Source organism: Acomys russatus, chromosome 24 (genome assembly GCF_903995435.1).
Source record: "Acomys russatus chromosome 24, mAcoRus1.1, whole genome shotgun sequence".
NCBI lineage: Eukaryota > Metazoa > Chordata > Mammalia > Rodentia > Muridae > Acomys > Acomys russatus.
In genome coordinates this window covers 1,384,532-1,398,117 of record NC_067160.1, presented here as the reverse complement: position 1 = coordinate 1,398,117, position 13,586 = coordinate 1,384,532, and the positions used below count along the sequence as shown (strand labels likewise).

Below are 13,586 nucleotides of genomic sequence, written 5' to 3'. Positions count from 1 at the left end.
AAGAAGAAACGTGATACTCTATGAGCATATACATGGGGAAGAGGTCATTTGGGAGAGGAGTAAGGAGAAAATGGGAGGGAGGGACGAATGGGAGGATACAAGGGATGGGATAACAATTGATACGTAATATGAATAAATTAACACAATATATTTTAAAAAGAAAATCCTTACAATACTATGGGGCTTACAATTAAAATAGAAAAATTATAATAAATAAAAATATAATAATGAAACATGTTATCTTAAAGAGACTCTTGTCATCTTGTTTTATTCATTAATACTACAAAAAAACAGTGATTATAGGTGTATGCTCCAAATAGCTGGTAAAGAAAACACAGGTTGTTGATAAAAATATTTACAATTTTTTAGCTTTTGTAAAACATAAGCTCGTATATCATTAAATGAAACAGTTCTTCTAAAGCAATGAATGATGATAAAAATGCAATATTTAACTAAGATTTAAAGTATAAGGGGAACTTGAGTACATGTAAGTGAAATAATGTCTGTCAATATGAACAATAATAAACTTTTGTGGCATCAAAATATGAAGCTATTTTGGAACTATCATGCAACAGCTACACTTATCGAATATTATTATATAAGATTATTTAATACTGAATAATACAAAGTCTTCATAGATTCTTAAAGACTCTATGAAAAGCATTTTTCACCTCTTTGTTCCTCAAACTGTAAATCAAAGGGTTAAGCATGGGGATCACCAAAGTATAAAACACAGATGCCAATTTGTCAGTTTCAAACGAGTGAGATGATTCAGGCTGCACATACATGAAGAGTAGAGATCCATAGAAGACCACCACCACAGTCATATGGGAGCCACAAGTGGAGAAAGCTTTTTTCCTGCCTTCTGCAGAACTCATTCGACATATGGTTAACAAAATCAGCATGTAGGACAAAAGAACTACAAGAAGAGAAGAAATTAAATTAAAGGCTGAAAACAATATAGTCAACAATTCTGTCTCTTGTACATGTGAACAGATCAAAGGCAGCAAAGGGACAACATCACAATAGAAATGGTTTATGATATTAGCCCCACAGAAGGTCAATGTAAAATACTTAACAGGGAACAGAAGAGCCTGGAAGGTACTATACACATATGGAATGCCAACAAGCACTTGACACCGTCTCTGAGACATGATTGCACTGTAGAGCAGAGGGTTGCAGATGGCCACATAGCGGTCATAGGCCATGGAGGACAAGATAGAAAGTTCACTGACTATGAACAGAATAAAACATGCCATCTGTGTGGCACAAGCATAGTAGGTTATAGTGTTTTGATCCACAACAAAATTCACTAGCATCTTGGGGCAGATGGTGGTGGAATTTCCAAGATCAATGAAAGCAAGGTGTCTGATAAAAAAGTACATAGGAGTGTGTAGGCGAGAGTCCAGCTTGGTTAACATGATCATGCCCAGGTTTCCCACCACCGTGATCATGTAGATGGTTAGGAAGACTACAAACAGAGGAAGTTTCAGCTCATTTCTCTGTGTGACTCCCCTAAGGAGGAACTCTGTTGGCATTGTTGCGTTTTGTTGGCCCATTTGAGTGGTTCAATATTAACTCCTCTTGAAGAAACAAAAGAACTTATTAGATTTCCTTCATTGCCATCTAAACATTGTATTAGTCATGATTTATTAAATTAATCTAATTATTAAATTAATTAAATTAATAATTTTATGAAATAACTTTTGCTTTTCTGAAATAAGGAATATGTATAAATTGCATAAAGAAGTGGAAAATGGTTAAACTCAGGACTCAGCAAAAAGCTGATGTCAGAACATTGAAAATAAAGCCATGTAAACAATGAAGATTCGCTTTCATAATAGCTATATAGTTTATCATATCCAGTTTCCATTCATCCTGAAAATACATGTGCAATCTTTATTTTGTCCAGGTCATGAATGTGTCTAATATAATCTAATAGTCATGTAATCACTTAAAGATTGAATACTAAAGATTTATCTATGATAAATAACTGAAGTTTGTCTTATTACTATAACTACTATGAGGAAATATAACCTCACTCCAACTGAAATAAAAATGATTATTGTATATTTGATATTTAGTGAGTACATTAAGGTGGTTTGTGTCAAGAACTTTTACTACTTAACAAAACTGCCTAAAAACGTGGCATAATGGCTTCAAAGAACATTCTTTTTTAACCATGTCTCAAATGTGTCTGATATTTTGTTAATAAAATTATAATAATTGAATAGTGAATTATATTTTGGCAATAGATTATTTACAACAGGACACATATTCTTTTATATTTTAGAAATATTTACATTTACTCCTTAACTTACTCCTCCATTTCATTTTTAATGTAGAAAACCTCCAAACTATCAGAAGATTCACATGATCAGAATCTATTCCTGAAAATATACATGATTAAAGCCAAAATCCAAACAGGTCAAATGCTTAAGTCAATTTTCATTATTTTCTTTTTCACTGTTGAAATAAATTCTATAAGAAGTTATTTCATATTTTATTATTTAATTGTTAATGATATCTGTTGAATTCTGATATTTTTATATTGAAACATTTATTATATAGAATTTTATAATTTAAAATGTTTCAACAATAGTAACTTCATTTGTGTAATAAGTATAAATAATTAGAAAAGATATAATGAATAATAAGTTGATTTTACTCTAATCAATTTGGGTTCCCTTTCTATTGTTTTTGCTTGACTTCACCAGGAATGTGTGACTTCACAAACAGGCTTTTAATAACAGGAAAAACTGCATATCAAAGTATTTTATGATGATGGCTGATGTAATGTAAATGCTACTATAACTGGAAAAACTAGGATTTTACTTTAAGATCTAAGTCTTCAATTTGAAAAGAAACTATCTATAGCTACTTTATTGAAGTGGGCAGCAATCCTAGAAATCTATAACTGGTATTCATTTTATTTTTTATTTTTTCAGATGGGATATGAGAAATGGTGATGCTGGGCCACTTACATAAATTTTCACAGTTTTCAAATCTACTTTGTTTATTTGTGTGTGGAATCCAAATAAATACTGTGTGTACACGTGTGTAGCTCAGAGGAAACTCGCAGGGTTCTGTTCTTTCTTTTCATAATATATTTGGGAAGCAAAATATAAATTTGTTTCCCCTCTGGGTATCCAGTTTCATTCCTTGCTGAGACATCTTGCCAGCCCTATTTCCTATTCTGTGTTGAAGTGTTCTGCTATTTCTCTTTTAATTTCAAATGTTGTTTCTTATCCTCTTTTACACACACACACACACACACACACACACACACACACTTCGTAGTGTTTTGTCTTTTGAAAACTTTCTTATGAAGTATCAGTGTAGAATTTATTGTGGAAGATGAGAAGTACCACATGAAGAAAAAGGCTTAGAATCTTGACAGTATTATCTATATTCAAATTTTAATCATTTCCACCAAAGGTTCTCTAGTTGTTTGGTTGCCTCTATAGGATCAATATTAGTAGTTTCCTTACTTGAATATAAATTAATTTTCTAACTCTCACTTATGCTTGTGTGAAAAATAATTGATGGAACAATTTTTAAAAATGATCTAGAGGGCTTATAGGTAATTTAAATGTAGATGTCTATTTAAATTCTACTACTCAATATATTTCTATTCTTGTCACTATGCAATGACTGTTCAGCATAAAATAACCCATTAATGAATAACCTGCTAAGAAAATTAACAAGGCAAGAAAAAAATTTACAAATCCATGTAAAAGGATTATATAAAAACCACCTAACATTTAAAATATTGCTTGAGGAATGCCTAGATTATTTATTCTTCAAACACTGCGTGTCAAGCATTCATTGTAAAACTGTATCTATATATTAGATATTGCATAGCATATGTGTTCCATCTTACTGATGTTTATCTGAAAGTCTTACATGATTGAGGACCTCATATTTCATGTGAAGTTCTAATTCATGGTAATTTTTTGAAACTAAGATTTTGGTAAAATATTCATCTATTCCTAAATTCCTCTGTCCTTCAAAAATTTAAATATCATCACAATTTCCTACAAATATGATAGATGTAACATATCTTGCAATTTTATGAATTTTAAAGATAAAATACAATACTACTCCAAGGAAACTTAATTCACAATGGATATGTTTTGTCTGATCCATTAAAGAATCCTTCTCTTACTTGCCTAAATAGATATAATAGAAAGTTCCTCCACACCTAAAATCAAAGACAATATGTATCTACTTACTTTAACAGAGAATCAGGTTTTCCTTTCCAATATTATTCATATGGTTTCTTTGTGAAAGGAGCGTTTATAGCTTTTTCCCCCTTTGGTAGAGCCCCTAAGGAAATTTAATCTATTTCATTCACATCATTATCACTAAATCTTCTGAGAAACTTAAAAATGATGCCTTGATATTTGGTGCTAATTACTTAGGTGATCCTACACATTCCCTTGTGGGAAAATGTACGAAACAATTCTAAGAAGGAGACAAAATATTGTAAAATTTGTGCAGTTCTGAAGCGATCTGAAATGCAAAAGAACTCTCAAATCCATGTCTATGAAAATTATGAGCCGGGTGGTGTTGGCGCTCGCCTTTAATACCAGCACATGGGAGGCAGAGGCAGGTGGATTGCTGTGAGTTCGAGGCCAGTCTACAAAGTGAATCCAGGACAGCCAAGGCTACACAAGGAAACCTTGTCTTGAAAAAAAGAAAAAAGTAAAGAAAAGAAAAAGAAAACTATGATGAAGTGCAACTGTACAGTTCAGGAGATATCAGGTCTGGAGAGGAATTTTAAAGCAGTACAGGTGGACTCACTCTAAGTATATGGAATATTTTCTCATGCACTATAGGTCCTATTCAGTATAACTTATCAGAAATAAAATTCACTCAGGTCAAATGACTCAAATATCATAACATTGCACAAATATTCCCTTTATAAATTCAAAAATAAAAAAATAACAAAAATTAACAAAGTGCAATATTGATGTACCCTTAAAATTGATGTTTAATTTGATCTATTTGCCAATCTCTAAAGTAAGAGAAAGGACATATTAACACTAAAAAACTGCAACCGTGCATTAAATTATGCTTTGACATGTCTAACGGAGTCAGGGAGCTTTGCCTGTGGGCTTGTCACACTGCTACATGGCTGCGCTCCCAATGGTATGGGCACAGGAAGAGGACCATGAGGTGGATGGCATTCTAACATACACTCACACATTGCTACATGACTGCGCTCCCAATGGTATGGACACAGGAAGAGGACCATGAGGTGGACGGCATTCTAACATACACAGTGTGTTTCTCATCATCCTGAGATGCACAAGACTGTCTTAAGAAAATTACATGACAGAAGGAGAAATACAAAAGGGGATTATTTCATACCTTTACTCTGAAACTATCATTTTCAAGTGCTAAGCAACAGAATATTCTCCACAGAATTTTTGTTTATTACAGAGTTTCAGATAAATGGAACTACTCAATACAGGCTCCAGATTTTCTTGTATCAATCTGCAGGTGGCTTGTGTAAAATCGCCTATGCCATGATTGTTTTGTTGTCTCAAAATCTCCTACTGGTAAAGATTGTAGTCCTAGGTGCTCACAGAAGCCTCATATAAATGCGCCTGTAGATTTGTTGATACCTGATTAAAACATTCTTAGCTGTAAACTGTAACTCTCAGAGTGCAATCCCTGAATCTTGGGATCTTCAGTAGATAATTTTTGCACCTCTAGCACTTTCTATTATCAATTAAGTAAATGGCAGTCATTATCCATATTGTGTATATGATTTAATATTTTAACACACAAAATAGAAGCACAAATGGTGCTTCATAAGATTGTAAATGTGAACTTATGCATAATCGTGAGCTCTATCATATAAGAGTAGATCGTTGTCATGAAGTATCTAAACTTTTGCAAATTTTTGGTGAATTTTATTTCATTTTTATTTTATTATAAATTAATTATTTTCTCACATAATATATGCTGATTATTGCTTCCCCTCCTTCTACTTCTCCCAGTTCCTCTCCATTTCCCCTTCCATCCAGATACACCTTCTTTTGTCTCTCATTTGAAAACAATGGGATTCTAATGGAGAAAAATAAGATATAACAAAACAAAAATAAGATAAAACAAAACTATCATACTGAGTTGGACAAGACAAAGAGAAGGCAAAGAATCAGAGAAGCACTCATTTACACACTCAGGAATCCCATAAGGAGAGTAAGCTAGAAATATGTATATATCGTTTACATAATTATATAACACATATTATATGTATATACATTATATATGTGTGTGCAGAAAATACATGTATATGTTTATATATGCAAAGGACCTGTGCAGACCTAAGCAAGGCATGTGCATGATGCCTCAATCTCTGTTAGTACATATGAGTTTTGCTCAAGTTGATTCAGAGGACATTGTTTCTCAATAGTTTTCATCCTCTCTTGCTTTCACACTTTTTCTGTCTGTGCTTCATCAGGCTTGCCTGATCCATCAGGCAAGCGATTTGATGAAAGCATCCTGTTTTGTGATGAATATTCCAAGGTGTCTCACTCTCCACATGATGTCTGGCTGTGGGTTTCTGTTTTTGTTTTTATCTACTGTAGGAAGATACTTCTCTGATGATGGCTGAGCAAGGCAAAGATCTATGAATAATAGCAGAATGTTGTTAGGACACTTTATTGGTAAGTTATAGACCAAAACAATAATATTTAGTTTTTACCTTTGTCCCTGGGATAACTATTAGTCAGGTTCTTGCTCACCCAAGCAGTGTCAGATATGGATTCCATGTTGTGTTGTTGAATCAGATTCTGGTTGGTAACTTCCACAAGCTTTGTGCTACCATTTCACTAAAATTTCTTGCATTCAGAAAACCCAAATGGAGGGAAAAACTGGAAATGGAAAATGTAGAAACTCAATCAGGAACCACAGATGCAAGCCTCACCAAAGAGATGGAAGACAGGATCCCCGGCACTGAAAAAATAGTAGAAGAAATGCATGCTTTGGTCAAACCTAAAAAATAATAATATATCAGGAGAAAGACACACAGGAAACTATGAAAAATCCAAGTTTAATATGAATACAGGAAAGGGAAGAAACACAGGTCAAAAAGAAAGAACTTTTTTTCAAGAAAATTACACAAGAATCAAGAAGCATGCAGACATAAACTAGATTAGACCAGAAATCCAGAAAAGACAGTCCTCTAAGCACATATTAATCAAAACACAAAGCATACAGAAAAAAGAATGTTTAATGGTACAAAGAAAATAAGTTACATATAAATGTACAAATGTAGACATCTTAGAATAACATTTTTCTTCTCAGTGGAGAATATAGAATCTAGAAGGCTCTGGACAGATGTGTTGCATCTTTAAAAAGCACAGATACCTTGTCTGTGCCTAGACGTTCATTTCTCAGCCAGTCTCAGAGCTATTCTTGTTCTGCAGTTTAAATTCTTCACATCCTGATTGTAACCCCCTCCCTCGTTTCCTCCTTATCCCTAATCTCCTCTCTCTGCCTTTCCTAGTCCTCAGAGAGGGGAGCCCTCCTCCCCTAACACCTGACTTCAGCCTATTACATCTCATCTATGCCACCTGGAACCTCTTCCTCTGTAGCCTGGCAAGGCTACCCTGCCAGTGGGCAGTGATCAAAGTTCGGTGGCTGGAGTGCATGTCTGAAGTAGTCCCTACTCTCCACATTGTGGGACCCACAAGTAGACTGTGCTACTACATCTAAGCAAAGAATTTAGGTCCACATCATACAAGGTCTTTGGTTGATGTATCAGTGTTGGTATTGTAAATGTAGTTATCCTGTATTATGTGGCTAATATCCACTTCTGAGTGAGTATATACCATATGTATCTTTCTGGGTCTGTGTTACTTCACTCATGATCTTTGTATAGAATCCATATGTATTATTATTAGATGCCATTCTTTGTATGGCATGAATGTTTACAGGTGTCCTTTTTTTCTGCTCATACAAAGAGCAGAATTGTTCTTAATTGTTCTGTGCATCATGTGCACCTTTATAATTTTATGACTATATAAAGCTTGTAAGACATTATATGTTTTCAGAACAAAAGAACAAGACACTGACACTGTATCAGACCTTAGAGGATTCATTCCTCTTAGTATGCTGGACACTGACATCCTGCATCCGTCATGTTCCAGCATCAAGTGCTTCCAGTTGCTGTTCCTCATGAGACCAAGACAGCTTCCAGGATACTTTCAAAGAAAGCTTCCAATCCCAATTGGTCCAGCATTTCACACTGTCCCACACAGGACTCTAATTAAGCCTGGAATTTCTCAACACAGAAACTGGGGTACAAATGCTATTCTTAGCTTGTTTAACCATGCCCCCAATTTTATTTGGACCCCTAAAAAGTTTTATTTGTAACAAATCAGCCTGAAGAAACCTTAAGAGATCGATGGCCCTGCCCAGGTAGGATGGCTTTTTATTAAGCAAAAGGTTGGTCACACAGAGAGCAAGCAGTAATCAGCATCAAAATACATCAATTCATCCATCAACATCTCCCCTTTTCTATCTACCATTTATTAATTGTTGACCTTAAGGCCTGGGCTGTTGGAGTTCTGTTCAGGAAGTTGTCTCCAGTTCCAGTGAGTTCCAGGCTCTTCTCCACTTTTTCTTCTAACTGATTTAGTGACTCTGGTTTTATGTTGAGGTCTTCAATCCACTTGGACTTGAGTTTTGTGCGTGGTAATACATATGGGTCTACTGGCATTTTTCTACATGTAGACATCCAGTTAGACCAACACAAGTTGTTGAGGATGCTATCTTTTTTACATTGACTAGAATTGGCTTCTTTGTCAAAAATCAAGTGTCCAAATGTGTGTGGATTTATTTCTGGGTCTTCAATTCAATTCATTGGTCAACCAGCCTGTAGCTATGCCAGTACCATGCTGTTTTAATTACTGTTGCTCTATAGTATAGCTTTAATCAGGTATGGAGATTCCCCTAAAGGATGATTTATTGTACAGGATTGTTTTAGATATTTTGGTTTTTTCCCATATGAAGTATTCACCAACCACAGACAATACATGCAGTAAACATTGAACGCCTACTCAGATCTAGCCAATGGACAGGACATTCTCTACAGTTGTGTGGAGAGCGGACACTGAATCTGTTATGAACTCCTGTGACACATATTTGACCACTTCCCCTCGGTGGAGAGGCCTGGTGGCACTCAGAGAAAGGATAAGCAGGATACCAGGATGAGATTTAATAGGCTGTGACCATATGGTGTCGAGGGGGTGGGGTGAATATCCCCTCTGTCATAGACCTAAGAGAGGGGTAAAGGGTGAAAGAGGGAGGGGAGAGGAATGGGAGGATACAGTGAGGAAAAAAATTGAGATGTAGTCTGAATATATCAGTTAAATAAAAAACAATTGAGATATAATCTGAATAACTTATTTAAAAATAAAATAAAAATTATAATCTCTAAAATAAAATGAAATGAAGAAATTCACAAACAATAAATGTTTAAAAATACCAATAAATCATTAACACAACAGATATAACAATGTATAGAACAAGATCACAGATCATGATAAACATGTCAATGGGATGCTGGTTGGAGTGCCAACTTGTATAACCTACCACTTTGGAAATCAATCTGGTGAATTCTCAGAAAATTGGGAATAGTGCTCCCTCAAGATCTAGATATAATAACACTCTGGGCATACACCCAAAAGATGCCCCACCATACCACAAATACACTTGCTCAACTATGTTTATAACAGTTTTATTTATAATGGCCTAAAACTGGAGACAAACTAAATGTCCCTCAATTGAAAAATAAACAATGAAAATGTGGTATATTTGCACAATGGAACACTACTTGGCTATTGAAAACAAGGACATCATGAAACTTGCAGGCAAATGGATGGAACTAGAAAATATAATCCTGAGTGAGGTAACTCAGACCCAGAAAGACATTCATGGTATGTACTCATGTATAAGTGCATATTATCCATTAAGTACAGTTTCACCATGTTACAATCCACAGATCCAAACTAGATAAGTAACAAAGAGGATCAAAGGGAGGATGCTTGAACCTACTCAGAAGTGGAAATAAAATAGATATCTAAAGTAGATAGAGGTGTGCTAGTGGGATAAGGACCAGATGTGGGGATAGTGGGGAGAGGGCTGGAAGAGTGAATGTAAATCAGTGAGGGGCACTCTTGGAGGAGCCAGAGCCCTGGGACTGGGGAGGCTTCCAGGGCATTACAGGGGTGACTCTAGTTAACTTTTAGCAGTAGTAGATATGGAATGTAAAATGATTATGAAGTGGCTGCCTCCTGTAGGGAAGTCGGACTTCTAATGGAAGGAGGGGGACACCAAACTATCAACAAAGCTTAAACTATCAACAAGGCTTTCAACCCCAAATTTGTCCTGCTTACAAGACGTGTAGAAATTAAAATGGCAGAGATTGAGGGAATGGCCCACCATTGACTGGCCAAACTTAAGACCAACCTCACGGGAAAGAGCCACCTTTGACACTATTAATGATACTCTGCTGTGCTTACAGATAGGAGTCTAGTGTAATTTTCTTCGGAGGGGCTTCATCCAGCAGATAAAGGAAATGGATGCAGACAATAGGCAGAGCTAACGAGAGTCTGATGGAAGAGTGGGGGAGGGGAGGACTGTGGGATCCAGTGGGGCAAGGACACCACAAGCAGACCTACAGAGTCAACCTGGGTCCTTGTATACTCATAGAGACTGAATGAACAATGAAAAGAATAAATGGGCTAGATCTATGCCACCTACATATATGTAGAAGGTGTGTTGCTTCTTCTTCATGTGAGTCTCCTACCGATTGGAGCAGCAGTTGTCTTTGATTTTGTTGCCTGATTTTGGATCCTTTTCCCCTAACTGGGCTGCCTTGTCTGGCCTCAGTGAGAGAGGATAGCTTAGTTCTGAAGTGACTTGATGTGTCAGGGCAAGTTGGTACCCATGAGGGGTTTCCTCTTCTCATAGAAGGGGAGGTGAGGGGAGGTTTGAGGTTGGGACTACAGGGAGAGGAGAAAGGTAGGGGCTGCCATTAGAAGTAAAGTGAATAAATACTGGAAAAAAGAAATGAGAAGACAAGAAACATCATCAAACATATAATAAAAGGAAACTTCTAGACTCTGACAAGGCGTGGAGATTTGCATGGAGCCTTCCCTGTCTGCAGGTCTGCTGGCAGAACAGCTCACAGAAGAGATAAGGATAGGCTAGGGGATGGAGTTACTCAGGTGTGAATGTCAGGGAAATCTTGCAGGTCTGACTGACTAGCAATCAGACTGCTGCATAGCTCTGGCTGAATACTAGCAACCAGGTATTTCTTTATTTATACAAGTTTCACAGAACACAGATAGACTAATGACTATCTAAAAAAAATGTATTTTATTTTTCATTACATGTTCAGGGTTACAAATTCAGTTACAATTAGAAAATACAAACAATCTTATAACTCTAATTTTAAGAATCTAAAAAATGTCTTCTACAAAGCATACATACTGATTGTTTGACAGCCTGCTTTTAGCCTGGCAGTATTTCTAGTTTTAGATCACTCTAGACAAACAGAAAATATCTGAACTGGTCTTTTTATGAACAGCAAATTTTTTTTGAACAGCAAATTTTAATACTTAACTTTTTTTTACTATATATTTCATCATCTACACAACAAGGAAGGAAATTTTTATTTAAGTCAATCTATCTTATTTACTGAGTTCTATTCCTCCAGGGGATGCCCTGCAGGACCTCTATCTTTAAACTACATTTCCAGAGTGCTCCTGGTCTTCAGGGTTTATCAATTGTCTCTGTTTATCCTGCACTAAATATACTGTTTGAGTTTGCTTAGAGGAAGATATCTCAAGAATATTCCTGGATATCAAGTCTCTTCTTGGCTACCTGCTGTCCTTTCTCTGAGTGCCACCAGGTCTCCCCCTCCAAGGGACATGGTCAAATGTGAGGCACCATAGTACGTGAAAAAGTCATATCACACTCTCCTATGAGAATATATAGGGGGAGGTAATCCCCCTCAGGAACAGTCATAGGGAAGGGGAATAATGGGAAAATGGGGGGGGGGGGGGAATGGGAGGATACAAGGGATGGGATAAACATTGAGATGTAACAAGAATAAATTAATTAAAAAAAAAGAAAACAACAACAACAACAACAACAACAAAAAAGAAAATTCCTGGAGTGATGACTTCTTCTAGCTATGTGCCAATCTGTGCTTAATGATTTCAGGGCATAAAAAAAACTTCCAGCTAGTGTACAGATAAAGTTAATTATAGGATTTTCCTAAAAGTACCCATACCTATTTTTTCCTCAGGAAAAGACATAAAATGTATCAGAATGCAAAAAGTCTCCAATAATGCAACATACAAAGATCAATACACAAAAGTTAAGGGATAAAGGACAGTGATTGGTGGAACTGTGTCAAGCAGCTGTGCTGGCATCAAGACTCTTGCCACTTCTAGTGGATATGGCTGTGTCAGAGATTGGTGCCACCATTGTGGACACAAAGAATAGAGTATTTAAAGGTTTTTTTAAAAAGCACAACATAGTCTAACATTTTCCTCTGAGGATATAGCCATAAAACTGAAGTCATCATCTCAAAAAATTCCATAATATATTAAAGATATCTCAATGCCATGTTAATTTCATCATCATGCACCTGCATACATACATAAGGAATAATTAGACAACCTTAAAATAGGAAGTGGAACTGTACTTTGTGATAACACAGATTAGTTTATAAAAGAGTATGCTAATTAAAATAAAACACACAACTAATGATCCTAGGGTATCACATGTGTATGTGAAGATTCAAAAGAGTAATGAACAAGTTACTAGAAATAGAAAATGAAAGTGAAAACTATGCATGGCAGGATGCAGTGTTTCTGGTATAAAGGACATTTTAGTGACCTAAGATAAAGATTGAACATTATAAACAATTGAATTGAATTAAATATTAAAATTTGCCAAGGGAAAATTTCATGCAAAAATATACAAGTAACACTGCATAAACTGAATAGGGTGTATTTAGGAATATTAGTGCCTATAAATATAGAAATATGTGTGCAGTAACAGATAAGAAAAGGCAATAGTTTTGAAGGAGAATGGGAAGAAGTATATAGGAAGGTTTGTAGGAAATAATTAAAATCTCAAAAAAAATTGAAAACCCTCTAAAAAGATGGATAGAAATATAAATAAATGAAACAGTTTGTTGATGTGAAAGAAAAGGAACGTGAGAAAAGCTGGGAATGGTGGCACATGCCTTTCTTTTAGCATTCAGGGAGGCAGAGGAAGGCAGAATTTGAATCTAACCTGGTCTAAGACAGCCAAGGCTACACAGAGAAACCTTATCTGGAAAAAAACAACAAACAAATAAACAAACATACAAACAAGAAAAGAATGTGAAAAATTCAAGTTGTCTTAGTGACATATAAACATAATAGAATATTATAAAATAAAATTCATCTTATTATAATTTATTATGATAGATAATAATGAATATTAAGTGTTAATTTTAAATTGATTATTTAATACTCTGTTGAAGGCATTTTTCACTTCCTTGTTCC

The 13,586-nt window shown here is 35.4% G+C and overlaps 1 protein-coding gene across 1 annotated transcript; it reads right to left on the bottom strand.

Annotated features, from left to right (window-relative positions):
- Nucleotides 1-632: 632 nt before the first annotated feature.
- LOC127207160 (olfactory receptor 8K5-like) lies at nt 633-1,559 on the bottom strand. Its single transcript, XM_051166523.1, has one exon. The coding sequence runs from the start codon at nt 1,557-1,559 to the stop codon at nt 633-635; it is 927 nt and encodes a 308-aa protein (XP_051022480.1).
- Nucleotides 1,560-13,586: the final 12,027 nt, after the last annotated feature.